The following is a 24,453-nucleotide window of genomic DNA, read 5'->3' on the forward strand; positions in this document are numbered from 1 at the left end:
CAAGAGGACACAGGCTCCCGGGCACCACACCGAGGTTGTGGGTGAGGTCGGTGGCCTGGGCATTTATTGGGCACCACACCGAGGTTGTGGGTGGGGTCGGGGGCCTGGGCGCAGAGGGCGTTTATTGGACCTGCCCTTTCCAGCTGCAGCTTGTCCAGGTTCAGTGCTCTCCGCAGGAGAGGCAAGGAAACCGAGGCAGGCGCCCGCGCCGGGTCACCCCGAGGTCCGCGGGGACCCCCGGCCGTCACAGACGGTCCTCTGGATGCGGATGGTCCAGGGATCTGGGGGTCCTGGGAGGGCGGTATGTGGGCCACGGGCCCAGCTGGACAAAGGCAGGGGCTTCCTCAGCAGCTCTGCTGGTCACGCAGGTGTCCGGCCCGTGGTCTTCGACAGCCCTGCCAGGTGGGCTGAGGTTAACTGTGCCAAGGAGCGTCCAGGGAGAGCGGTGGCTCTCGCAGCAGCTGGACTCAGGGGTAGCTGAGGGGCACCCGCCACCAGAGCCCGCCACACAGGCAGTTCTTGATCCAGCGCTGTTCCCACTGCTTCACTGCCGTGGTCCTGTTGGGTGACTTGAGCATGGTGACGCAGCCGCACCTGCGGGGAGGCAGGCGCTGGGTGGGCTCCTACTTCCGTGTGGGCCTCCCTCTGCCCGCCGTCCCTTACACCTGCTCCCCGTGCTCCCACCTGCCACAGGGCTTCTGCCCACGCTGTTGCACTCACCAGGAAGGCTGCTCTCTGAACTAGCCCCCCCACGCCAAGTTAACTGTTCCACATCCTGGGATCCCGGCTCCAGCACTCCCTCTGGGACACGCTCCCCTACCATGCCCGACCGTCTGGAGCCTTGGCTGGAATCAGCTGGGCCATCCCAGGTGGCAGAGCTGTGGGAGTCAGCGGGCTGAGGGCCCCTCACCTGGTGCAGGCTTTGCACTCCTCCGTGGGGCAAGCGCCAAGGTGCAGCCTCCGCAGGTGGTCGATCTTGGGCTGGCCTGGGGCCCTGGCGGGAGAGGGGAGAGCGTGAGGAAGGCCTGGGCACCATGAGGCCAGGTTCTGGCATCTGTCCACAGGCGTGGTCGGAGGGGGTGGCTGGCCTCACACCATCTGCCAGGTGGGCCCAGGTGTCTGTGAACAGTTAGGTGAGAGGTGCGGAACCACCTGAGACAAGCCCAGTAAAGCGTGTGGGGCCCCCCACACACGGAGGAGGGTCAGTCTCCCAGGTGCCTGGGAAGCCTGAGGCTCCGGGGCCCAGTAAAGGGGACGGGGCCCACACAGGTGCCCAGAAAGCGGAGAAGGTGCTTGAGATGCTCCCATTTGAGACTTTACAGAAGAGGGTATGTGGGGCTTCCACAGCACCTCAGCCCAGACACCTGGCCTGGGGGCGCCGGGACCTCTGTACGACAAGATTCTGGTGGCAAAAGCTGCCCTTGGTGGCGGGTAGGGGGCCTGGGTCTGGGTAGGGGTGGGCCGGCTTAATTCTGCTCTCATTAAATATTTGAAATTTTCCCAGTTTACAAGCCTCTGACGTAACTGTCCTCTTTCCATCAAGTCTTTTCCTGAAACCCAAACCCTCGTGCGTGACTCACTAGGAGGACCCTCCCACAGTGAGCACAAGGAAGAGAATGCTGGAGGTCCTGGAGCCAGGCCGGGGGCGCCTTCCCTGCAGGGCCCGGAGCCAGGCTACTGGAAGTTCCCTTCATTTTCTTCCTTTTGCTCATGTGTGTTTTCTAAAATTCCAGCTGTGAGCCATCAGCGGCTCAGAGGGTTTGCGTGTGCTCCTTGTCAAACGCATGTCGGACATGGGCTGGGGGTCCGATGGGCCTGGGTTCAAATCCGGACTTGACCACTTCCTGACCACGTGACCCCCAGACGAGTGGGGTGACAAGGTCCCACCCTCTCCAGGCTGGGTTTCCTCACCATGAAGTGGGTGACAAGGTCCCACCCCACAGGGCTGCTGGGTGGCCGGGGTGATCTCAGCAGGCTTGGGTTGTCCAAACCCTGCATGTTCCAGAGAAAGGCCAGCCCTGAACCCTGCAGGTGACCTCGTAACCCCGGGAGATCCTTCAGGTGAGGTGTTTGTGCTCAGCGGGGCCCTGGGCCATGCTATGGCGTCTCTCTCCATCAATAGGGGGATTTACGGTGAAGCCTGACATCCAGAGAGACCAGAGACTAAGGGCAGAAACTAAGGGCACCTTGCACAGCAAGGCCAGCACACAATCAGTAAAAACCAAGGCAAGGGCCGGGCGCGGTGGCTCAAGCCTGTAATCCCAGCGCTTTGGGAGGCCGAGACGGGCGGATCACGAGGTCAGAAGATCGAGACCATCCTGGCTAACATGGTGAAACCCCGTCTCTACTAAAAAATACAAAAAACTAGCCGGGTGAGGTGGCGGGCGCCTGTAGTCCCAGCTACTCGGGAGGCTGAGGCAGGAGAATGGCGTAAACCCGGGAGGCGGAGCTTGCAGTGAGCTGAGATCCGGCCACTGCACTCCAGCCCGGGCGACAGAGCGAGACTCCGTCTCAAAAAAAAAAAAAAAAAAAAAAAAAAAAAAAAAAAAAAACCAAGGCAAGGCCGACGGGGTGGCTCACGCCTGTAACCCCAGCACTTTGGGAGGGCGAGGCGGGTAGATCACCTGATGTCAGCAGTTCAAGACCAGCATGGCCAACATGGAGAAACCACGTCTCTACCAAAAATACAAAAAATACCCAGGTGTGGTGGCGACGCCTGTAATCCCTGCTATTCAGGAGGCTGAGGCAGGAGAATCATTTGAACCTGGAGGCAGAGGTTGCACTGAGCCAAGATGGCACCACTGCACTCCAGCCTGGGCGACAGAGCAAGACCGTCGGGGCGGGGGCGGTGGGGGCAGCGAGAGGGTGAATGGATGGTGCCCGCGTGGGTGGTGGTTCATGAACGAGCAGGGACGCCACTAGGGTATGGCGTTAGGGGGTCTTGGAAGGAAGCAGCAGTCATGGCCGTGTGGATTCCGGAGGCCTGGAGCCGTGTGGATTCCGGGGGCCCTGGGGCAGGACATGGAGGGAGGGAGCTGTGTGGATTCCGGGGGCCCTAGGGCAGGGCATGGAGGGAGGTGTGTTTGGGGACCAATGCAGGGACACACGCACCTTGCGAGGCCGTCGAGCTGAAGGGTGGCAGCACTGCCAGGCAGTGTGGGCACCCGGCCGAACTGCAGACGTAGGGGCTGTTTGGGCTGCAGGCGGCTGACCAGGCCGTCGCTGGCGGGCAGCCAGTCCAGGCTGGGGATAAGCAGCTGGCTGGGCAGCAGGCAGCACTCGTCCACCAGCGCCTCGTCTGGCTCGCTCGCTGGGCCCTCATCGCGACCTGCAGAGAGGGGTGGCCAAGGTCTCGGCACCTCTGCCTGAAGCAACCCTGCCTGGGGCACCGCCCCGCCACCCAGGACGCATTGGGAGCCCCTCCAGCTCAGGAGCACCAGGTCGGGGCCCCGGCTCTGCCTGCCTGGCTGGGTGACCCCAGGGTTCTCTCACCCTCTCTGGCCTCAGTCATGAGACTCCCTCATTCACTTGAAAAGTATGTGGGAAGCTGGCCGGGGGCGGTGACTCACGCCTATAATCCCAGCACTTTGGGAGGCCGAGGCGGGTGGATCACAAGGTCAGGAGATGGAGACCATCCTGGCAAACACTGCGAAACCCCGTCTCTACTAAAAATACAAAAAACTAGCCGGGCGTGGTGGCGGCGCCTATAGTCCCAGCTACTCGGGAGGCTGAGGCAGGAGAATGGCGTGAACCCGGGAGGTGGAGCCTGCATTGAGCTGAGATCGAGCCACTGTACTCCAGCCTGGGTAACAGAGCAAGATTCCATCTCAAAAACAAAACAAAACAAAAAACAAACAAACAAACAAAAAAAACAACAACAAAAAACCACAGTATGTGGGAAGCACTGTGCCTTCTCCAGACACTGGGATGTAAAAACGACCCAACCCATCCTCACATACACACAACCTGACAAGGAGAGACAGCAAACAGGTGCCTGGGAGTAGCTGCCATCCCAAAAGCACCCACACCGAGCATGCTGGGAACCGGGGAAATGGCAGAGATCAAGGCAGAGCCATTGCCACCTGCAGGGGCTTATGTTCTGGTGAGGGGCTCAGACACGGTGTGTGTTGGTAGGGAGAGGAGCAGAGGGCAGGGGGCCTCACAGCAGATCCAGAGCTTGGTGAGCAAGCGGAAGAGCAGGGACATGCTGTCCTGGGTGTCCGAGGTGGCCGTGTACACGGGCAGGCAGCTGGGCTTCAGCAGGCCCCAGATGCGGATGACCACCATCAGTTCCCGAAGCATGCCCAGCGAGGTGCCATCCCGCAGGAAGCTGTGGCCCGGCCTCAGCAGGGAGCCCTGCCGGAAAGAGGCATCAGAGTGGCTGGGCGGCGGGGGCAGATGGTGATGGGATGAAGTCTGTCAGGTTCGGTGGAACCCCAACCTGGGGGCAATGGACAGGGTCTGGGACGTTTGTGGTGGTCAGGACTGGGGTGCTCCTGGCACAGAGTGGGTGGATGCTGGGGACACTGCTCAGTGCCCTGCAGGGTCCAGGACAGCCCCATCTGGAGAGCTGTCCCATCGCTGAGCCTCCACAGGACTAAGAAGCGGCTCTGGCTGAGGCCAACGTCCCCACCTGCACGTGGAGGAGCAGCCGCCCCCTCCCACAGCTGAGTGCCCCGGTGGCTGTACTGGGAGCCGAGAGGACCTGGCAGCCTCAAGTCCCACAAAGAGAAGAGAGGGACTTCAAACCGTCCCTGATGGGCGCGGGTGGAGAGACCAGGGCCCCAGGGCAGAATGAAGCTTGGGGAGAGCTCACAGTTGGGGCAGGACAGAGTGTGTGGGCGGGGGGAGGCTGGAGCCCTGGTTGGGACACACAGGCCGCATACTGGAAGGTGGGGTGTGGATGGAGACTTGATGATTTCAAAGCCGCCAACGCCCCCCTAACCGCCCCCTGCACAGGGAGCTTGGGAGGGTAAAGGGTGGGACTGAGAAGGGGCAGGGTCTGGGAGGTGGGGCTTCAAGAATGGGCAGAAAAAGTGTGGCCAAGGAAGGGTTTTTTGTAGAAGCTTCGCGGAGGTGAGGGCTCCGAGGTGGGGCAGCGCTTCAGGATGGTTGGGATAGGAAGTGGAGCTTTGAGAATAGACAGTGTCAGGAGGTGGTGCTCCAAGTAGGGGTGGGGCTTAAGTGGTCTTGAGGGGCAGGGCCGGGGCGGCGGGGCCCGGGGACGGGCAGGGCCAGGGAGGCAGGGCCCTGATGAAGGGCGGGGCCAGGGAGTCAGGGCCCAGATGAGGGGAGGGGCCAGGGAGGCAGGGCCCTGATGAGGGGCGGGGCCAGGGAGGCAGTGCCCAGATAAAGGGCAGGGCCAGGGAGGCAGGGCACTGATGAGGGATGGGGCCAGGGAGGCAGTGCCCAGATAAAGGGCGGGGCCAGGGAGGCAGGGCACTGATGAGGGGTGGGGCCAGGGAGGCAGGGCCCAGATAAAGGGCGGGCCAGGGAGTCAGGGCACTGATGAGGGGTGGGGCCAGGGAGGCAGTGCCCTGATGAAGGGCGGGGCCAGGGAGTCAGGGCCCAGATGAGGGGAGGGGCCAGGGAGGCAGGGCCCTGATGAAGGGCGGGGCCAGGGAGTCAGGGCCCAGATGAGGGGAGGGGCCAGGGAGGCAGGGCACTGATGAGGGGCGGGGCCAGGGAGGCAGTGCCCAGATAAAGGGCAGGGCCAGGGAGGCAGGGCACTGATGAGGGGTGGGGCCAGGGAGGCAGTGCCCAGATAAAGGGCGGAGCCAGGGAGGCAGGGCACTGATGAGGGGCGGGGCCAGGGAGGCAGGGCACTGATGAGGGGTGGGGCCAGGGAGGCAGTGCCCAGATAAAGGGCGGGGCCAGGGAGGCAGGGCACTGATGAGGGGCGGGGCCAGGGAGGCAGTGCCCAGATAAAGGGCGGGGCCAGGGAGTCAGGGCCCAGATGAGGGGCGGGCCAGGGAGGCAGGGCCCTGATGAGGGGCGGGCCAGGGAGGCAGGGCCCTGATGAGGGGCGGGGCCAGGAGGCAGGACCCAGGTGAGGAGCGGGCCTCCTGCGAGCGCGGCCTCAGGGGCGAGCGCAGCGCACCTGGTTGGGTAGGCTGGCCAGCAGGTATAGCACGAAGTCGCCCACCCACTGCAGGAGCTGCTGCAGTGCCTGCAGTGTGTTCATGTCCAGGACAAATTCCTCCGTCTTGAGGTTGATCATGACCTTGTCAATGTCTGCAAGGAGACATGGGTCGGGTCAGCTCAGGCTTCTTGTACACAGAGAGTGACCTAACTGCACCCCTCAGTCCTTCGACCTGCACCGAGTGCCCACCCAGTGCCAGGACACAAGGGGACCCACAACGGGAATGAGAAGGGGGCGATGGCATTGCCAGGGAGGAACCGGGAGGAACAGGCCCACTGCCTGCCCATCTGGGGGCCACTTCTCTCGGCCTGCAGGCCTTGGCGTGGGCACGTCCCCATGCCAGGGCCACCACTGCTCAGGCCTGGCCCGCTGGTGCACATCTGCCCCCTGCTCCGAGGTGAACTCTGTGAAGACAGGGGTGTGTCCACATTGCAGCTGCAGCCACGCTGGCCCAGCACCTGGCGCCGGTTACACACCCAACAGATGCCTGTTGGATGGTGACTACGGTAGTCCCACAGAAATAACTACTGTGCACACAGCTCCCAGCTACCAGGAGCGTCACAGGCCCACAGTGAGCTGGGTACTCCAGACATAAACAATAACCCTAATTTTTTAATTTTTTGAGACTGAGTCTCACACTGTCCCCCAGGCTGGAGTACAATGGCGCGATCTCAGCTCACTGCAAGCTCCGCCTCCCGGGTTCAAGCAATTCTCCTGCCTCAGCCTCCCGAGTAGCTGGGACTACAGGCACCTGCCAACGTGCCCAGCTGATTTTTGTATTTTTATTAGAGATGGGGTTTCACCATGTTAGCCAGGATGGTCTCGATCTCCTGACCTCATGATCTGCCCACCTCGGCCTCCCAAAGTGCTGGGATTACAAGCGTGAGCAACTGCACCCAGCACCACTAATTTTTATTTATTTATTTATTTTATTTTATTTTATTTTTTTGAGACGGAGTCTGGCTCTGTCTCCCAGGCTGGAGTGCAGTGGCCGGATCTCAGCTCACTGCAAGCTCCGCCTCCTGGGTTTACGCCATTCTCCTGCCTCAGTCTCCGGAGTAGCTGGGACTTCAGGCGCCCGCCACCTCGCCCGGCCAGTTTGTTGTATCTTTTAGTAGAGACGGGGTTTCACCGTGTTTGCCAGGATGGTCTCGATCTCCTGACCTTGTGATCCGCCCGTCTCGGCCTCCCAAAGTGCTGGGATTACAGGCTTGAGCCACCGCGCCCGGCCAACACTAATTTTTAAAAGAAACAGCCTGCTAAGCACAGCGGCTCACGCCTACAATCCCAGCGCTTTGGGAGGCCGAGGCGAGTGGGACACCACGTGCTGGGTGAGCTGCTTAGCCTCTCTGCCTCAGTCCCCTTATAGCAAAATGGAAGAAGAAGCAGACCTGCCACACAGGACCCAGGTGCCACGTCTCGGCCTGGGAGTAGCATCTCAGCCCCCAGGGGTAGAGAGGTGGAAGGATCGCTTGAGCTCAGGAGGTCAAGACCAGTCTGGGCATCACAGTGAGACCTTGTCTCTACGAAAAATTAAAAACTGCATGTGTGGCGCACGCTTATAATCCCAGCTACTCCAGAGGCTGAGGCGAGAAAATTGCTTGAGCCTGGAAGGCAGACGCTGCACTGAGCTGTAACTATGCCACCGTGCTGCAACCTGGATGACACAGGGAGACCCTGTCTCTAAAAGGCTGGGCGTGGTGTAATCCCAGCCTTTAGGCTGTATCCCAGGACTTTAGGAGGCTGAGGCAGGCGGGTCATTTGAGGTCAGGAGTTTGAGACCAGCCTGGCCAACATGGTGAAACCCCATCTCTACTAAAAATACAAAAATCAGCCAGGCGTGGTGGTGCAGGCCTGTAATCCCAGCTACCTGGGAGGCTGAGGCAGGAGAATCACTTGAACCAGGGAGGCAGAGGCTGAGGCTGAGGCTGCAATGAGCTGAGATTGTGCCACTGTACTCCAGTCTCGGTGACAGAGTAAGACCCTATCTCAAAAGAGTAAAAACAATAAATAATAAAAACAAAACAGGAGCCTCGAGGCCCTGGGCGCGGGACAGGACCCACCGACGTCAGTGATCTTGGCGCAGATCTCGGTCAGCCGGTCGCCGGGGCTCTTGTCGGGCGTGTTGAGGAAGTGGGGGCGCAGCAGCGACTTCAGGGTGGAGCTGATGGCGATGAGGAAGAGCTTGGTGTGGTAGTCGCACACGCGGGTCACCGTGCAGGGCGACAGCTTGCAGAGCGAGGCCTTCATGGCCAGGATCCGGGTGGAGAGAACCTGGAGGCAGGAAGCCGGGTCACCCCAAAGGGCCGGGGCAGAGGCGCCCGCCAAGGCTCCAGGGGGGAGAAGAGCAGTCCAACCCTGAGCCCAGGTGTTCGGTGAGCTGGGCAAGGTGCTTCACCTCTGCACCTCAGAAACCTCGTAGCAAAACAGGCGCAGAGGACCGGCCACACAGGACCAGGTGCTGGGTCTCAGCTGGGAGCGGCTCTGCCCCGGCGGGGGGGTCCTGGTGATGTCTGCAGACATTTCTAGTTGTCACCACTGGGGGTGCCCCTGACAAGTGGAGGCCGGGGAGGCTGCTCAACAGGACGCCCCCACCTCAGAGGCTGTTCCAGCCCCCGATGTCCTCGGTGCCTGCAGGGAGACCCTGATCTAGCGAGAAAGAATTAATGAGCTGAAGCATTTTGGGAGGCTGAGGTTGGAAGATTCCTGGAGGCTGGGAGTTGCAGAGCCCGTGTAACACAGGAGACCACATCTCTACAAAAAACAGAAATAACTAAAAAACAAAAATGAAACGCTTGGCATGCAGTGAGGGCCCAAGGAGGGAGAGAGTGGGGCCTCGCCATCACAAGCGCCGTCACTGGCTACGGATCCCAGCCGTGCCGGGGTTTAGCGTCGCAGCCCCTGCCTGGGTCTCCCGTGTCTCTCGGCAGGCTGTGCTGTGAGTGGGATTTTTTCCCATTTTATCTTCGTATTGGTTCTTGGCGGCACAGAGGAATACGACTGCGGTTTAGAGGGCTGGTCCCATGTGCAGGTGCCAGACGAGCTCGCTAGAGCTGAGGTCTTTCGCAGACACTCTGAGATTGCAGGTGCGTGACCACATCACTGCAAGACACCCTTCTGACGGACGGGCCTCCGTGTCCCCTCCTCTCCTTCCAATGGGCAGGCCTCCATGTCCGCCCTCTCCTCTCCTTCCAACGGCCAGACCTCCGTGTCCGCCCTCTCCTCTCCTTCCAACGGGTGGGCCTCCATGTGTTCATCTACTGACTGTGCTAGTTGAGGCCCCACACCACGGGCCTGCCTGGTGTGCACCCTGGAACCCGTCATATTCTGAGAGGACGACTTAGAAAGACACCCCCAGACTGGGAACACTGGAGAAGGGAGCCATCCCGGGGGTATCAGCCATCCCGGGGATATCAGGCCTTACCTGTGGGGCTTAACGTGTTACAGAGGAAACGTCCCAGGTAAGGAGGGGAACAAAGTGCTCCTCTGAGGTACAGCTTTACCGGACGGGCCTCTGGGTGCACACCCCACGCACAGCCTCTCCTGCCGGACGGGCCTCTGGGTGCACACCCCACGCACAGCCTCACCTGCCGGACGGGCCTCTGGGTGCACGCCCCACGCACAGCCTCACCTGCGGACGGGCCTCTGGGTGCACACCCCACGCACAGCCTCACCTGCCGGACGGGCCTCTGGGTGCACACTCCACGCATAGCCTCACCTCATAGGCTACCTGCCCCTCCTGCCCTCCACCTGCCACAGAGCCCCTGATCTGCCACAGGGACCCACCACAGCTGCCACAACCCCATCTGCTGCGGGGACCCCCACGTCTGCTGTGGAGACCTCCACAACTGCTGCAGGGACCCCCACCCCCGCTGCTGGCCCCTCACTGACCACAGGGCCCCTGCCTGCTGCAGGGCCGCCCCACTTGCCACGGGGCCCCACCTGCCACATGACCCCACCTGCTGCAGGGCAGCGGTCTGGCGCGTGTACTCCTCGTGCAGCTTCTCCACCAGGCTCTGCACCATGCTGGGCTGCACGTGCAGCAGGATGTCCCACCAGTCATAGCCGGTCACCATGCAGTACTCCAGCAGGAAAAGCAGGTGCCGCAGTGCCAGTCCCACTTCCAGCGGGTGGCCCATGGAGGGCGAGAGGCGGAGCACGCTCAGCTGCCAGAGACAGAGCCCGGGGAGAGCCGGGTGAGACGTGGGGTTGCAACCTCAGCCGGGAGGGGCATGGGGCCCCGGGGTTGAGGTGCGTGTTGTGGGGGGCGGGGAAGGGACCTCCAGCTCCTCTCCAGGTCGCTCTGGGCCCACCCTGGAAGCAATGAGGGAAGCATGGCTCTTTATTGAGCCTACTCCGGAGGCTCCAGACCAACCCACGGGCCAGTCATGCCTGTGGGCATGTGGGCGTGCCAGCCCGTGTGTGTGCACGTGTCTGTACTGCCTGTACCTTTCTGTCAGGGTCATGGACAACACCTCTGGGAACAGGGAAGGAAAATCCCCAAGCCCCGACTGCGCTGGATGCGGAGCCAGGCTCACACTCGCCTCCTGTAACTGAGGAGTCCACCTCGTGAAAGGCGATCCTCTCAGCAGCTCCTAGCTACGAAGCTCCTAATATGCGCTGTGAGCCACCCCAGTGACCTCGCTCAACGCGATGAACCCATGACACAGACAAGGCAGCGCAGGCAGGGGCTGGCGAGAGGCTTGCACCTGCGGTCCCTTCCCCAGCGGGGCGCCTCCCTCTGGCACCCCACCAGCCCCAGCTCCACGCACACAAGCAGCTCACCTTCCCCTGGTTGTCAATGCCCACCAGGGCCAGTGAGGTCCAGGAGAGCTGCATGGCCTTAAAGTGGACGGCGGGGCCCGCGGTGCGGGGGCGCTTGATGGCTGGCTCGTCCACGGGCCTTGGGGCTGCGGAGCTGTAGAAGACGGCCATGGTCTGCAGTGAGAGCCGATGCACGACGTGGACGCTGCCGTCGTGGAAGGCCAAGGCCAGCCCTGCGGGGCACAGGCACTGCTTAGGCATGGGCAGGGCCCGGGACACGCTCACCTGGGGAGGGCCACCTGCTCTGCAGGGTGTGGAGAGCCAAGGCTGCCCACCCAGGGGATGAGCCCTCCCCGGCATCCAGTACCCGTGCCCCCAGCTGCTCTTTCTTCAGTTACAAAGCCCCTGAGCACCAGGGGAGCAGGAGCCAGCAGCCTTGGCCACACTGCTCCCAGCCCCTCACAGCTGGGGCCATGTCCTGGCTGACGTACCACTCAAGGAGCACAGGGGAGGAGGGTGCTACAAGTTGGGGACCAAGGGGTGGGGCTCCTGGCATCCCGAAGAGAGGCATCTTAGGGTGGTGGTGGGCCGGGGCTCTCAGTCACACTGGGGTCTGCCTCTGCACGAAGGCCAGGGGGAGGTGGGGTCCAGAGCCCAAAGCTCATGGAAAAGAGGGTATGAAAGGAGTCGCTGCAGTAGAGAGGCTGGAAAATGGAGCATAAACCAAGGGCTTTGGAGCACAGAACCGCATCCCCTGACCCTCTCTGCAGGCTCCGAGGAACAGTCCTGCACCCTGAGCGGGTTCTGATAAACGCTCTTTCCAGGGAACCAGGGGAGAATGGGAGCTGGGGGAAGGGAGGGGCCTGAGCTAGGGCGGACTTGCCCCCACTTTACAGCTGAGCAAACAGGGTCAGCACTGAAGAGTGCACAGACTCACTCAGGGGCACGGACATCACGGTTTGAGCTCAGGACCCACATTACAGGGGCTGCAGCGCCGAGAGGAAACGTGCTGCAGCGCCAAGAGGAAAGGAGTTCCACCCCCAAGTTCCCCATGCTCCCTTGTTGACTTGCAATGACTCTTTACAAATTAAAGAGCACTGGATCTGTCTGCCAGCCTCACAGATCCCGAAAGATGATGTCTGCCTCCTAATCGGGAACCCATCAGAGCCCAGGAGGCCGAGCTCCCACGGCCCCGTGGCCTGCGCTCAGGGCCCACCTCCCCCGGTGTGAGCTGAGGCCGAGTGGCTGCCGCTGACTCCACCGTACCAAGGCCAGGGTAGAACTGTGTGTCGCTGGCCACCTTGAGGTCGGTGTTGGTGAGCGAGATGGGCAGCTTGGGCAGCGCCACGGCCGACACACGGTCCAGATCATTGGTGGCCGACAGGATCCGCCATTTGAGAATCGTAGGCTGTTTGTCGCCAACTGAAAAATCAGGGGCAGGAAAACAGGAAGGTAATGGAGTGAAGACAGGCTGAGAAGCAGCTGCAGGAGCCCACCAGGGCCGGGCATGCAACCACCCAGTGCCCCTCCCTGGTCTCACGTAGCCCCGCTCCCACGCCCGGAAGACGAGGCCTGGCCAATCCCAGCACTCTGTGCCTCGGCCAGATTGGTTCCGGGACGGGCACGTGACTCACGGTGGGCCAACGGGATGTGGCCCCAGGATTTCGTGGAAATCTGTGGGGTGGCACCGTCTCGCCCCCTTGATGGAGCGGACAGTGGGGAGACGGCGCCACCCCAGACCCGTGGCCATGCAAACCCTAACACTCACTCGACCTCAGTCAGCTGAGCTGGGACTTCCATCCCTCCTCAACTACAATTCCAGGCTCCCCACACAATAAAGCCACGCGGGACGGTCGCACCCACAGATCTGCTGCCTGGCAGCCTCTGCGTGAAGACGCAGCTCCTCCCAGCAGGGCAGAGGCTTCTGGGAATCGCGGGCCGAGTGGTAGCAAATGTGACACGGCCGGGCACCTGGGCTCACGGCTGCCGTCCCAGCACTTTGGGAAGCCAAGGCCAGAGGATGGCTTGAGCCCAGGAGTTCAAGACCAGCGTGGGCAACACAGCAAGACTCCATCTCTACAAAAAGTACAACAAACATTAGCTGGGTGTGGTGGTGCACGCCTGCGCGTGCCTGTAGTCCCAGCAACTCAGGAGGCTGAAGTAGGAGGATTGCTTGAGCCCAGGAGGATGAGGCTGCAGTGAGCTGAGATCAAGCCACTGCATTCCAGCCTGGGCAACACAGGGAGAGCCTAAGTCAAAAACAAAACAACAACAAAAAAAAACGGAAGCCCAGAGAGCATGTGCGGGGGGTCCTGCTCTTGCTGCTTGTGGGACACTGAGGGCAGCCAGTCAGCCTGCTGGAGCATGTGGGGCCAGTGGACAGGCCACGCCACCTCGGCTGCTGACTGCAAACACACAGGAACCAGGACACAGCAGCTGAGGCAGCCCAGCCACAGAACCAGTGCAGGGCTGCTGGTCTGAGCTGCTCCGTTTGGGGCTGGCTTGCTACTTGGCTGAAGCTGACGACCACACAGCTGCTCTGTGCCACCCGCGTCATGAGGTCTCTGCTCTGGACGGGGTATCACGGTCACAGAGCCTTGAGCTCCTGCAAACCTGTACAGGGGTCCCGTGAGCAGCATTCCCCGGGGGAAACTGAGGCCCAGAGAGTGGCTGAGATGTCCGGAGGGCGCACAGTGGTCGGGGTGGCTGGGCCTCATGGAATTGAGCCTCTCACAGGAAAGACAGGAAACTCAGCGCCCCAGCACTGAGTGAAGCAGCTGCCATGATGAGCACACGGCCAGCTGGTGCCCAGGGCGCCCTCACAGCCCGATTTACGTCCCCTCCTCCATCCAACTGACGACTGCGGTCAGCATTTCTAAATGACAGGGGACTTGAAGCAGTGAGAGGTTAAGCTGCTCAGTGGGGACGTGGGGCAGTGGGTGAAGAGCTGGGCACCGTGGGGACCGAAGCCTGGCATGGTGGGCACGTGGGGCGGTGGGGGGAGAGATGGGTGTGTCAGGGACTGTGTCCCAGTGGCCCCCAGCTGCCGGGGACGTGAGACCCAAGAAAGGCTGTGGCATGCGTGTGAGACGTGGCTCTTCGGGATGAGTAGGAGCTGGGCCAGCAGGTGAGGATGGCTGCAGGAGATGAGGAGGAGCGTTGGAGCCCGGGACTGCCCGGTGGTCTGGCTGTGGGCAGACGGTGGACACAGATGTGCCCAGCGGGGGTACCGGGCAGTGAAGCTGAGGGTCCTTGCAGCCCTGCTTGCCACGCGCGGTGGCGCCAGGTGCCGCCATAGGAAGCAGCGCAGCTCAAACTGCATGGTGACTCACCACAAGGCCCGGGGGAAGGAACGAGGCCCGACAAGCCCTGGGGGAAGGAACGGCAGTGGCCCTCTTCAACTGCCTGGTGACTCACTACGAGGCCGGGGGGAAGGAACGGGCAGCCGCCCTCTTCACCTTTACTGCCCCTGCGGCCACAATGGGCAGTTGACGTAACCACCTACAGGCCCCGGGAGCCATCGGGGCCTCTTGACACGGGCTCATTAGTGGCTTCTGAGGAGCACCTGCCCACACGTCCGGCCACTCCAGGGTCCATTAGCGCTAATCGGCAAATGCCTAGGCTCGTCTGCCAGGAAAACACCTCCCTTCTCCAGGGTGGAAGCCAGCATGAAAACCGGGCCCGCAGCCTCCGAGGCTCTGAAAACCAAGTGGCTGTTCTGGCCACCAGTCATGGCAGGCAGGCGTCCCTGCTTCGCTCCAGCCCCAGATTTTGTGCCGGAGGTGGGGGTGACGGGCTTGACTCCGTGGGTGCAGGGGGCCCATCGGGCAGATAGAGATGGGAATGGGGGCCCCAGAAGAGGCTGCTGGGGAGGTGGGTGGGGGCAGGGGTGGGGTGGGGGGCATGTTCTCAGCAGCCTCAGCTGACCCCCTGAGCTGCGGTTTCCTCTCCCTGAACCAGCTTCTGGAGGATTCCGTGCACCGCCCCTGCCCAATCTGGCCTGTGCCCTGCTGCCTGACGGCCCCACCCACAGACCCACACTCCACGGCCGCCCGCACGCCTGCAGCCCCTCACGGTGTCCCTGCTGGGTGAGCTCAGGGGAGCAACGATGCCTCTGAGCCCGGCTCCACATAGGATGGTGGCAGCCGCTGCGGCGGGAGTGGAAGGATGGAAGAGTCTACACGCCTAACACACTCAGAATGCCGGCAGGCACGGGGGTCACACCCCAGATCCTAGCACTACTGGAGGTCAAGGCAAGAGGATCACTTCGGGTTGGGGTTCAGGACCACCGTGGGTGACAGAGCGAGACCCGCCTCCAAATTAAAACCAGCTGCCCCCAAGGGCAGGCCCAGGGCCTCCTGCAGCCGCCAGGAGACTCACCCACGGGGGAGATTTGCTGGAAGATGTTGTTCACGGGAAGCCCCTCCTTGCGCAGGGACCAGCATTCCACGATGCTGCTGGTCTGGCTGGATGCGCACAAAAGCACCTATGGGGGAGGTGGGGGTGAGGGCAGACCCGGCACTGCTGTGCTGGCCACGCGACCAGAGCCTGAGCCATGGGACCCTGGGGCCACGCCTGCCCCTCGGGGCCCTCCTGGATTCCAGCCCAGGCCTGCCTGTCCCCAGAGCCCAACATCCACTCACAGGAACGCAAATGTCCCCGGATGGTGCCCTCCCACAGGGAGAGCAAAGGGACAGAGGGAACCAAGTCAGGAGCTTCTAGGAGTTTGGGGCGTTACTGATTTCTAATTACAATGGAAATCCAGGCGACCTGATGTGGTCGGCTGAACAGTGGTCCCCAGGACATCCCATCCTCAGCTCTAGGACCGATGGCTGGGCCGCGTCCCACACAGAAGGGACCTGTGGGTGGGATTCGGTTCAGGACACTGAGATGGGAGAGCATGTTGCGAGCGGTCCAGGGCCCCCAGTGTCTTCACAGAGTCCTCACGAGAGGATGTGGGAGGGGGAAATTCAGAGAGACAGGAAGAGGCTGTGCTGTGGCCGTGAAGCGGGAGGAAGGGGCCCCGAGCCGAGGGATTGGGCGCCTCCAGATGCTGGGAAAGGTAGGAAATGAGAGTTCTCCCCTGGAGCCCCCAGGAGGGACCGGCCCTGCCCACACCTTGGTTTAGCCCATGGCCCGTGTGGGTCTCCACCTCCAGGACCCTGAGAAGCAGCGTTCCATTCCAAGCCTGCCAGCCCGCGTTGACGGCCCACGACTGCTCACCTGCTCCGACATGTCCCGGGCCAGGAACTTGAGGTGGGTGATGGCGGGGAACTTGTCCTTGCGGTTCAGGTCGGTGGTGCAACGCATGAACAGGGAGGGCAGGATCTCCGTGTCGATGCGGCACTTCTCGCTCACCACGCTCACACACACCTTGTAGAACTGCACGGGCGATGCGCTGCTGCCGTCCGCCGTGGCCACCACGATGTTGCCGCCGCCCGTGAAGGCGATGTCCGCCAGGGCCACACGGCCGCGCAGCCGGCACAGGCTCTCGGTGGACGTCAGCACCTGCCCGCTGGGCTTCAGCAGGGACACGGTGACCAGGCCGCTGACCGTCACTGCGATCCAGCCCTCCATGGGCTTGCCGCCGAACAGCGTGAGCGACGGTGAGAACTTCACTCGGGAGAACTTCTCCCCGAAGCTGGAGGCGCCTGACTGTGGAGAAGGGAAGGAGGTGGGGCTGCTCAGGCTCATGGGGGCTGCCCCTGTGACCCCGAGGAACACTCACACAGAAAAACCACGCAGAAGCCAGGGGAGTGTGCACCTGGGTTCAGATCCTGACTCAGCCACCTGAGCCGTGTGGGATGTGGTCCCCTCTGACCCTCTGTCTCCTCATCTGAAAGGTGGAAGGAATGGCACCTTTGCTTTGGAGGACAGTGGAGAGGATTAAATGGGTGAACGTGTGTACAACAGGAGTCACCTCTTCTTTCTGTAAAGGGACCGAAACCGGCATGCTCGGTTCTGGGAGCCAGGTGGTCCCTGTTGCAATGACTTGGCTCTGGCTCTGCCGTGCAGCACACAAGCAGCTGGGCAGCTGGTGCCAATGTGCCCCACTCACAAACCCAGGTGGGGTCTGTGTGGCCCTGGGACGCACCGTGCAGACCTGAGTTGCAGCACTCAGGAAGTGCTGTGTAAGCACCAGCGGCTGCTGTGGGCACTATTTGGTTTCACATCAAATTTGTCAAGTCATTATTTACAAACAAAAACATCCACCCTTCTTTCAACAAGAGTCTTTTGGCCGGGCGCGGTGGCTCAAGCCTGTAATCCCAGCACTTTGGGAGGCCGAGACGGGCGGATCACAAGGTCAGGAGATCGAGACCATCCTGGCTAACACGGTGAAACCCCGTCTCTACTAAAAAATACAAAAAACTAGCCGGGCGAGGTGGCGGGCGCCTGTAGTCCCAGCTACTCGGGAGGCTGAGGCAGGAGAATGGCGTGAACCCGGGAGGCGGAGCTTGCAGTGAGCTGAGATCCGGCCAGTGCACTCCAGCCTGGGCGACAGAGCGAGACTCCGTCTCAAAAAAAAGAGTCTTTTAAGAGATGGGTTCTCGGCCGGGGCGGTGGCTCATGCCTGTAATCCCAGCACTTTGGGAGGCTGAGGTGGGTGGATCCCCTGAGGTCAGGAGTTCAAGACCAGCCTGGCCAACATAGTGAAACCCCGTCGCTACTAAAAAATACAAAAAAATTAGCTGGGCATGCTGGTGGGTGCCTATAATCCCAGCTAATCAGGAGGCTGAGACAGGAGAATCGTTTGAATCCAGGAGATGGAGATTGCAGTGAGCTGAGATCGCACCATTGCACTCTGGCCTGGGTAACAAGAGCGAAACTGTCTCAAAAACAAAAAACAAAACAAAACAAGAAAAATGTCTCTATTGTGAAAAGACGCGAGGGAGAGAAAAGTGTGTATCATACTTATCATACAGATCCACTCTAGTTACAAGTTAAAAAAAAACACTTTTTATAGCAAGAAGCAGGTCCAGAAGTCCAGGCAACAAGCCAGGCCTGGCGGTGAGTGGTTGCCATGGCAATGAGGGAAGCATCTGGTGCCACACTGCACACGTCTGTGTGGGTCGCAGGCCAGCCTGTTTGAGGGTATTTTAAAGGAGCACATGTGCCTGTTATTAATATAATTAAAAAACAAAAATTTGGCCGGGTGCAGTGGCTCACACCAGTAATCCTAGCACTTTGGGAGGCCGAGGGGGGTGGATCACGAGGTCAGGAGTTCGAGACCAGCCTGGCTAAGATGGTGAAACCCCATCTCTACTAAAAATATAAAAATTAGCCGGGCATGGTGGTGGGCACCAGTAATTGCAGCTACTCGGGAGGCTGAGGCAGGATAATCGCTTGAACCCCGGGAGGTGGAGGTTGCAGTGAGCCGAGATCACGCCACTGCACTCCAACCTGGGTGACAGAGCAAGACTCTGTCTCAAAAAAAAAAAAAAAAAAAAAAGGCCGGGCGCGGTGGCTCAAGCCTGTAATCCCAGCACTTTGGGAGGCCAAGACGGGCGGATCACGAGGTCAGGAGATCGAGACCATTCTGGCTAACACGGTGAAACCCCGTCTCTACTAAAAAATACAAAAACTAGCCGGGCGAGGTGGCGGGCACCTGTAGTCCCAGCTACTCGGGAGGCTGAGAGAGGAGAATGGCGTGAACCCGGGAGGCGGAGCTTGCAGTGAGCTGAGATCCGGCCACTGCACTCCAATCCGGGCAACAGAGCGAGACTCCGCCTCAAAAAAAAAAAAAAAAAAAAAAAATATATATATATATATATATTTTTTTTGGTTATTTTAAAAAGCGAGGCTCTGACTCAGGCCACAGCGAGGATGCACCTTGAGGACGTCACACTCATTGAGAGACGCCAGACACAGAAGGCCACGCAGTGTGTGGTCCTGTTTATATGAAATGTCCAGGACAGGCAGATCCACAGACAGCTGGGTCCTGGGGGCTGGGGTGCGGGATGGATCGGGGTGACACAGGATGGGGACCAGGTTTCCTTTTGGGGTGATGAGAATGGTCTGAAGCTGGGCGCAGTGACTCATGCCTGTCATGCCAGCACTTTGGGAGGCCGAGGCCGGCGGATCACCTGAGGTCAGGAGTTCAAGACCACCCTGACCAACATGGAGAAACCCCATCTCTACTAAAAATACAAAAAATTAGCCAGGTGTGGTGGCGCATGCCTGTAATCCCAGCTACTCGGGAGGCTGAGGCAGGAGAATCGCCGGAGCCTGGGAAGGAGAAGCTGCAGCAAGCCAAGATCGCGCCACTACACCCCAGCCTGGTCACAGAGCAAGACCCTGTCTCAAAAAACAAACAAGATAAAGGTCTGGCCGGGCACACTGGCTCACACCTCTAATCTCAGCACTTTGGGAGGCTGAGGCAGACGGATCACCTGAGGTCAGAAGTTCGAGACCAGCCTGGCCAACATGGTGAAACCCCATCTCTACTAAAAAAATACAAAAATTAGCCAGGTTGGCCGGGCGCAGTGGCTCAAGCCTGTAATCCCAGCACTTTGGGAGGCCGAGACGGGGGGATCACGAGGTCAGGAGATCGAGACCATCCTGACTAAGGTGAAACCCCGTCTCTACTAAAAATACAAAAATTAGCCGGGCGAGGTGGCGGGCGCCTATAGTCCCAGCTACACAGGAGGCTGAGGCAGGAGAATGGCGTGAACCCAGGAGGCAGAGCTTGCAGTGAGTGGAAATCGCGCCACCGCACTCCAGCCTGGGCGACTGGAGCAAGACTCCGTCTCAAAAAAAAAAAAAAAAAAAAAAAAAATTAGCCAGGCGTGGTAGGTGCCTGTAATCCCAGCTACTCAGGAGGCTGAGGCAGGAGAATCGCTTGAACTCAGGAGGCGGAGATTGCAGTGAGCCAAGATGGCACCACTGCACTCCAGCCTGGGGGATAGAGCGAAACTCAGTCTCAAACAAATAAACAAACAAACAAACGATAAAGGTCTGAGGTTAGCTGTGGTGGTGGCTGCACAGCATGGTGAGTTATGAGAAGCCTCTGGACCGTGTGGGCTGTGCACTCTCAGTGGGTTAGTTCTGTGGTCTGTGAACTCTATCCCAATAAAACCGTTACCAAAACCAAGAAACACAGACAAACAGGACAGCAGGGTGGGGAGTACGCCCTGGACGGCCCCGTGGCATGAAGCTGGTGTTGTGTGCACTGCAGCCATGCAGTGACAACGGCGGTCCCTGGGGAGAGACTCAGGAAGGGACGAGAGAAAAGATCTGGTCCACTGCATCCCTCCAGGAGGGCCTCCTAGTTTCTGCAAGAGCCCCAGCGCAAGCAGACGCGGAGGCACGCCCTGGGGTGGCTGTGGGGCCTTTGCCAGGAACATCACCGAGACCCCGCTGTCAGTGAGGACACTGACACACGGAGGTGTGGAGTCAGAGCCTGAACCCAGGTGCCCCCGCCAACCCTGGCCGTCGTCTACTCTTAAATGTGGGGCTGAATCACAGGGAGCAGAGAGAGGGACTCTGGGATGTTACTAAATCAGAGGGTGGGCTGCATTTGGAAGACAGTGGCCACCAGTGATACAAGCAGCTAGCTGAGGACAGTAGCCTCCAGTGAAAGAGACGACTCACTGAGAACGGCCATCCTCAGTTAAAGGAGGAACCCACTGAAAACACAGGTACTAATGACAGTCTGACTGCAGGTGGGAGCCAAGTGCAAGGTTCAAAAAACGAGGGGATGCTGCTGATGGAGAGGAGAGGGGCCGGTGGGTGGCTGGGCGGGGTAACATCTCATCCGCCTCACCCACTCACTCGGGCGGGACACTCACCTTCTCCACGTGCAGGGCCAGCTTCACACCGTTGTGCAGCCAGGACAGGGCCACAATGGGGTCCCCCTCCACCAGGCTGCCCACTGAGCTCTCCCAGCTATTAGCCAAGTGGTCCGCCATGCTCCAGCACTTGATCTGCCCGTCGGCGTCTGCTGACAGGAGCCGGGAGCCTGAGGGCAAGAAGCCATCATTGCGAACCTTCCAGGAATGGGCAGAGCGCCGGGGGGGGCCAGCCTGGTGGAGAGGTCTCGGCCCAGGTAGGGCAGAGCGGCAGGTGGCACGAGGCGCACTCCAGAGACGCCCTGAGACACCCTGAACAAGAATGATTCAGGGCACTGCGGGAAGAGCAGCACCTGCAAAGCCGCAGACCAGGGGCTCCAGACCCAGCGCTGGACTCCAGACTGACCGGGGAAACGGGACCCCTGCTCTAGGATCCAGGTCGCTACCCCCAGCCACGTGGGACCGGGGCCTCACCTGACTGATCCCACTCCAGGCAGGTGATGGCCTCGCGGTGCTCTGAGGGGATGGAGTGCAGGTCCCAGGGGTGCTCCGTGTCCAGGATGTGGATCATGCGGGTCAGGTCTGTGGGGACGGGACATGGTCAGCACGGCCTGGCGCCATGGCCCGGAGGCGAGGACGATGACCCCGGGCAGGCTCCAGGGAAGCCAGTGCGTGTCCCACCCCGGGGAGGTCACGGAGCTGCTGTCAGTCGGGTCGACAGCTCAGGGAACAGGTTGTTCCCCCGCAGGAACTGAGCAGGCCTGTGAGGCGCCACGACCGCATCTTTAAAACCAGATTAGACGAAAATGACCCCGGCCGGGCGCGGTGGCTCAAGCCTGTAATCCCAGCACTTTGGGAGGCCGAGACGGGCGGATCACGAGGTCAGGAGATCAAGACCATCCTGGCTAACATGGTGAAACCCTGTCTCTACTAAAAATACAAAAAACTAGCCGGGCGACCTGGCGGGCGCCTGTAGTCCCAGCTACTTGGGAGGCTGAGGCAGGAGAATGGCGTGAACCCGGGAGGCAGCGCTTGCAGTGAGCTGAGATTCGGCCACTGCACTCCAGCCTGGGCAACAGAGTGAGACTCCGTCTCAAAAAAAAAAAAAAAAAAAAGAAGAAAATGACCCCAAAACATGAACAGTGGGAGCCTCTCCACAGCAGGTAATAGGGGGCATTTTTCGCCCTGATTTAATTCCAATTTTCTGTGGTTTTCTAATTTTCTCTAATGACCACACATTACGAGTGCCTATTACTCAAACAATGGAGAGAAGATGGGCACAGCCACCACGTACCTTTCAAAAACCAAACAGTGACACACGCCGTCTGGAAAACTGGGGCACGTGTCTCCAACAAGCCTCCGTCAACCACCGGCCCAGCCCCATTCGATCCCACACACGGGGCGATCTCATGTCTCCCGGCCCCAGGTTTGGGGAGCACTGAATCCACTCTCTGTACCCCAGGAGGCTGAGGCTCTCTCCCAAGTTACAGAGGAGGGCCGGGGAGAGTGAGGGGCGGCCTGAGAGACCGAGTCCCCGCATGGCAGTGTGCCGGGCACCTGGGGAACAGGGCGGGACACTGTGCAGCCGGGAAGGGAAGCGGGTGGGGGGGGGACACACCCTGGTCATCGCTGCGCAGGTCCATGGTGAAGGCGATGAGATTTCGGCAGGACCAGGCGCAGGCCAGGGGTACCGACGGGCAGTGGGTGCTCTTGGACCATTTCTCCCACTCACAGACGTAGGCCAAGTCCATCATCCCACCTGCCGCTGGCCGCCGCAAGTCACACATGAGGGCAGTCACCAGCTCCTGCTGGAGGGGGGTGTGGCGGGTCAGCTATGTTGGCTGAGCACCCAGGGCATGCCAGGCCAGAAGTGGGTAAACGATGGAGGCCTGCGGTGGAGCGAATGACCGATGCAAAGGCCCAGAGGCCAGACAGAGCCTGGGCGTTCCCGGCTGCCTATGGGGCTGGGGCCGAGGGGGAACATGGAGAGGTCAGGGCCAGTCCTGGGCTGGTGGGCTCCTACCCTCAGCAAGGTGGGAGCCTGGGAGGGCTGGGACCTATTTGGGTTTCACCAGGACCCCTCTGGCTGTCTGGGGAACGGACCACGGGGGCCAAGGGCACAGCTGGCAGATGCGGCGAAGAGTCTGCACTGGCCCAGGTGAGTGATGATGGGGGCAGCAGGCGGACCCTGGGTCTCTCCCGAAGGAAGAACCCACAGACAGGCAAGCAGAAGGGCGGTTCCCTGTGGTCAAGGCCGGGCAGGTGTGCTGGGGCTAAGGGGCTTGCTGAGTGTCACAGGGAACAGCTGTGGCCGAGGCGGGCGCTGAGTGTGACAGGGAACAGAGGGAGCATGTCCTCGGGGCTTTCTAAGCGCCTGACATCTGGACGGGCTGTTTTGCTTCAGAGGCAAAAGCCCAGCGAGACTGGAATGACCACCAACTCCATTTTCCTCAAGCCCTAACTCCAGTTCCCTACTTCTTCAGGGTCTGCCCCAGACCCCCAAGGATCCGCCGCAAGCCCCTAAACGTCTTTCAGTCCCGCCCCTGACACCCTTTGCTTCCCACACTTCAATTCACCCCTTGAGCCTACGGCCTCACCCGAAATTCTCAGGCTTCACCGTAAGGGTCCCATGCACTCTCCAGGTCCAGCCTCCAATGCCCTTAGCTCTCCAGGTCTCACCCCTAAAACTCCCCAGTCCCCAGACTCCACTCCGGGGACCCCATGTACTCTCCAGGCCCTTCCCCTATGGCCCCCAAACACCAGGCTTCATCCCAGCGACAAATAGCCTTTCCAGGCCCCGCCCCCATAACCCCAAATCTCCGGGTTCCATCCTAGGGACCTCCAGGTCCTGCCCCTATAACCCCAAATACCAGGCTTCATCCCAGGGACACCTCAGCCTCTCCAGGCACCGCCCCTATAACCCCCGATCTCCAGAGACCCTACAGCCTTTCCAGACCCCTATAACTCCGCAGTCCCCAGTCTCCACCCTAGGCACCCTATTCCCTCTCCAGGCCCCGTACCGATAACCCCCAGTCTCCAGGCCCTGCCTCTACAGACCCCCAGTCCCCAGGCTACACCCCGGGAATCCCAAACCCACTCCAGGACCCCACCCAAGTCCAACCAAGTGCCTTCAACCCCGCCCCAAACTCTCCTCAGGCCCCGCCCCGCCCCCCGCCCCGCGGGCCGGGCCTCAGGCCTCCTGCGAGTTTCCGCCGCAAACCCGGAGCCCCAGCTCCGCGCCCCGGGCCGCCTACCCAGCAGCCTTTGCTCCCGGCCACGCCCCCTGACCCCGCAGGCCCCGCCTCGCCCGCGCCGCGTTCCCTGGGGTCCACTGATGCGGTAAGGGGTCCGTCCGCCCTCGCCGGGCCCCCGGAGCCCTGCACTCACCTGGCCGGCCCGTGCACGAAGCCCAGCGGGCGTCCGCTATGCGAATTTCCCTAGTGCCTCGGCTCCGGCGCGGCCATCTTCCCTGGCACCAACCAGTCGCCTGAGTCGCGCCGCCGCCTCCCAAAGACTTCTGGGAAGGCGGTGCGGCTCAGGCTCCGCCCCGCTTCCGGGGATATTTGCATACGAGCATTCCCAGTAATTCCCAGCAGCCACTGTAGCTATATTTGGTAGAATAACGAGCACTTTCTGAACTCCAGTTAATAACTGCGTTAGTTGCGTTACACATTGGACTAAAACAAATAGAAGTTGAATCTCTAGAGCAGTGGAGATAAGTCGCCGTATGTGTACAGAAATTGCTTCCGGGGGCTATAA

General features: G+C 60.8%; 1 protein-coding gene across 5 annotated transcripts; it reads right to left on the reverse strand.

Annotated features, from left to right (window-relative positions):
* Nucleotides 1-24,237, reverse strand: MED16 (mediator complex subunit 16). 5 transcript variants are annotated; one of them, XM_030936249.1, is made up of 16 exons: nt 24,082-24,199; nt 22,313-22,502; nt 21,169-21,276; nt 20,695-20,864; nt 16,130-16,561; nt 15,287-15,392; nt 12,173-12,328; nt 10,928-11,139; nt 10,102-10,308; nt 8,206-8,416; nt 6,101-6,234; nt 4,164-4,356; nt 3,112-3,328; nt 911-994; nt 511-594; nt 1-395 (listed from the first exon to the last, which is right to left on the reverse strand). In XM_030936249.1, the coding sequence occupies exons 2-16, from the start codon at nt 22,479-22,481 to the stop codon at nt 245-247; spliced, it is 2,634 nt and encodes an 877-aa protein (XP_030792109.1). In that variant the 5' UTR covers nt 22,482-22,502; nt 24,082-24,199; the 3' UTR covers nt 1-244. The 5 variants fall into 5 exon arrangements, with proteins under 5 accessions (XP_030792109.1, XP_030792107.1, XP_010373226.1 ...); XM_030936247.1 differs by having other exon boundaries at nt 1-594; nt 22,313-22,499; nt 24,082-24,237; XM_010374924.2 differs by having other exon boundaries at nt 1-594.
* Between the last annotated feature and the right edge of the window lie 216 nt (nt 24,238-24,453).

This window comes from Rhinopithecus roxellana, chromosome 8, assembly GCF_007565055.1.
Source record: "Rhinopithecus roxellana isolate Shanxi Qingling chromosome 8, ASM756505v1, whole genome shotgun sequence".
NCBI classification, from domain to species: Eukaryota; Metazoa; Chordata; class Mammalia; order Primates; family Cercopithecidae; genus Rhinopithecus; species Rhinopithecus roxellana.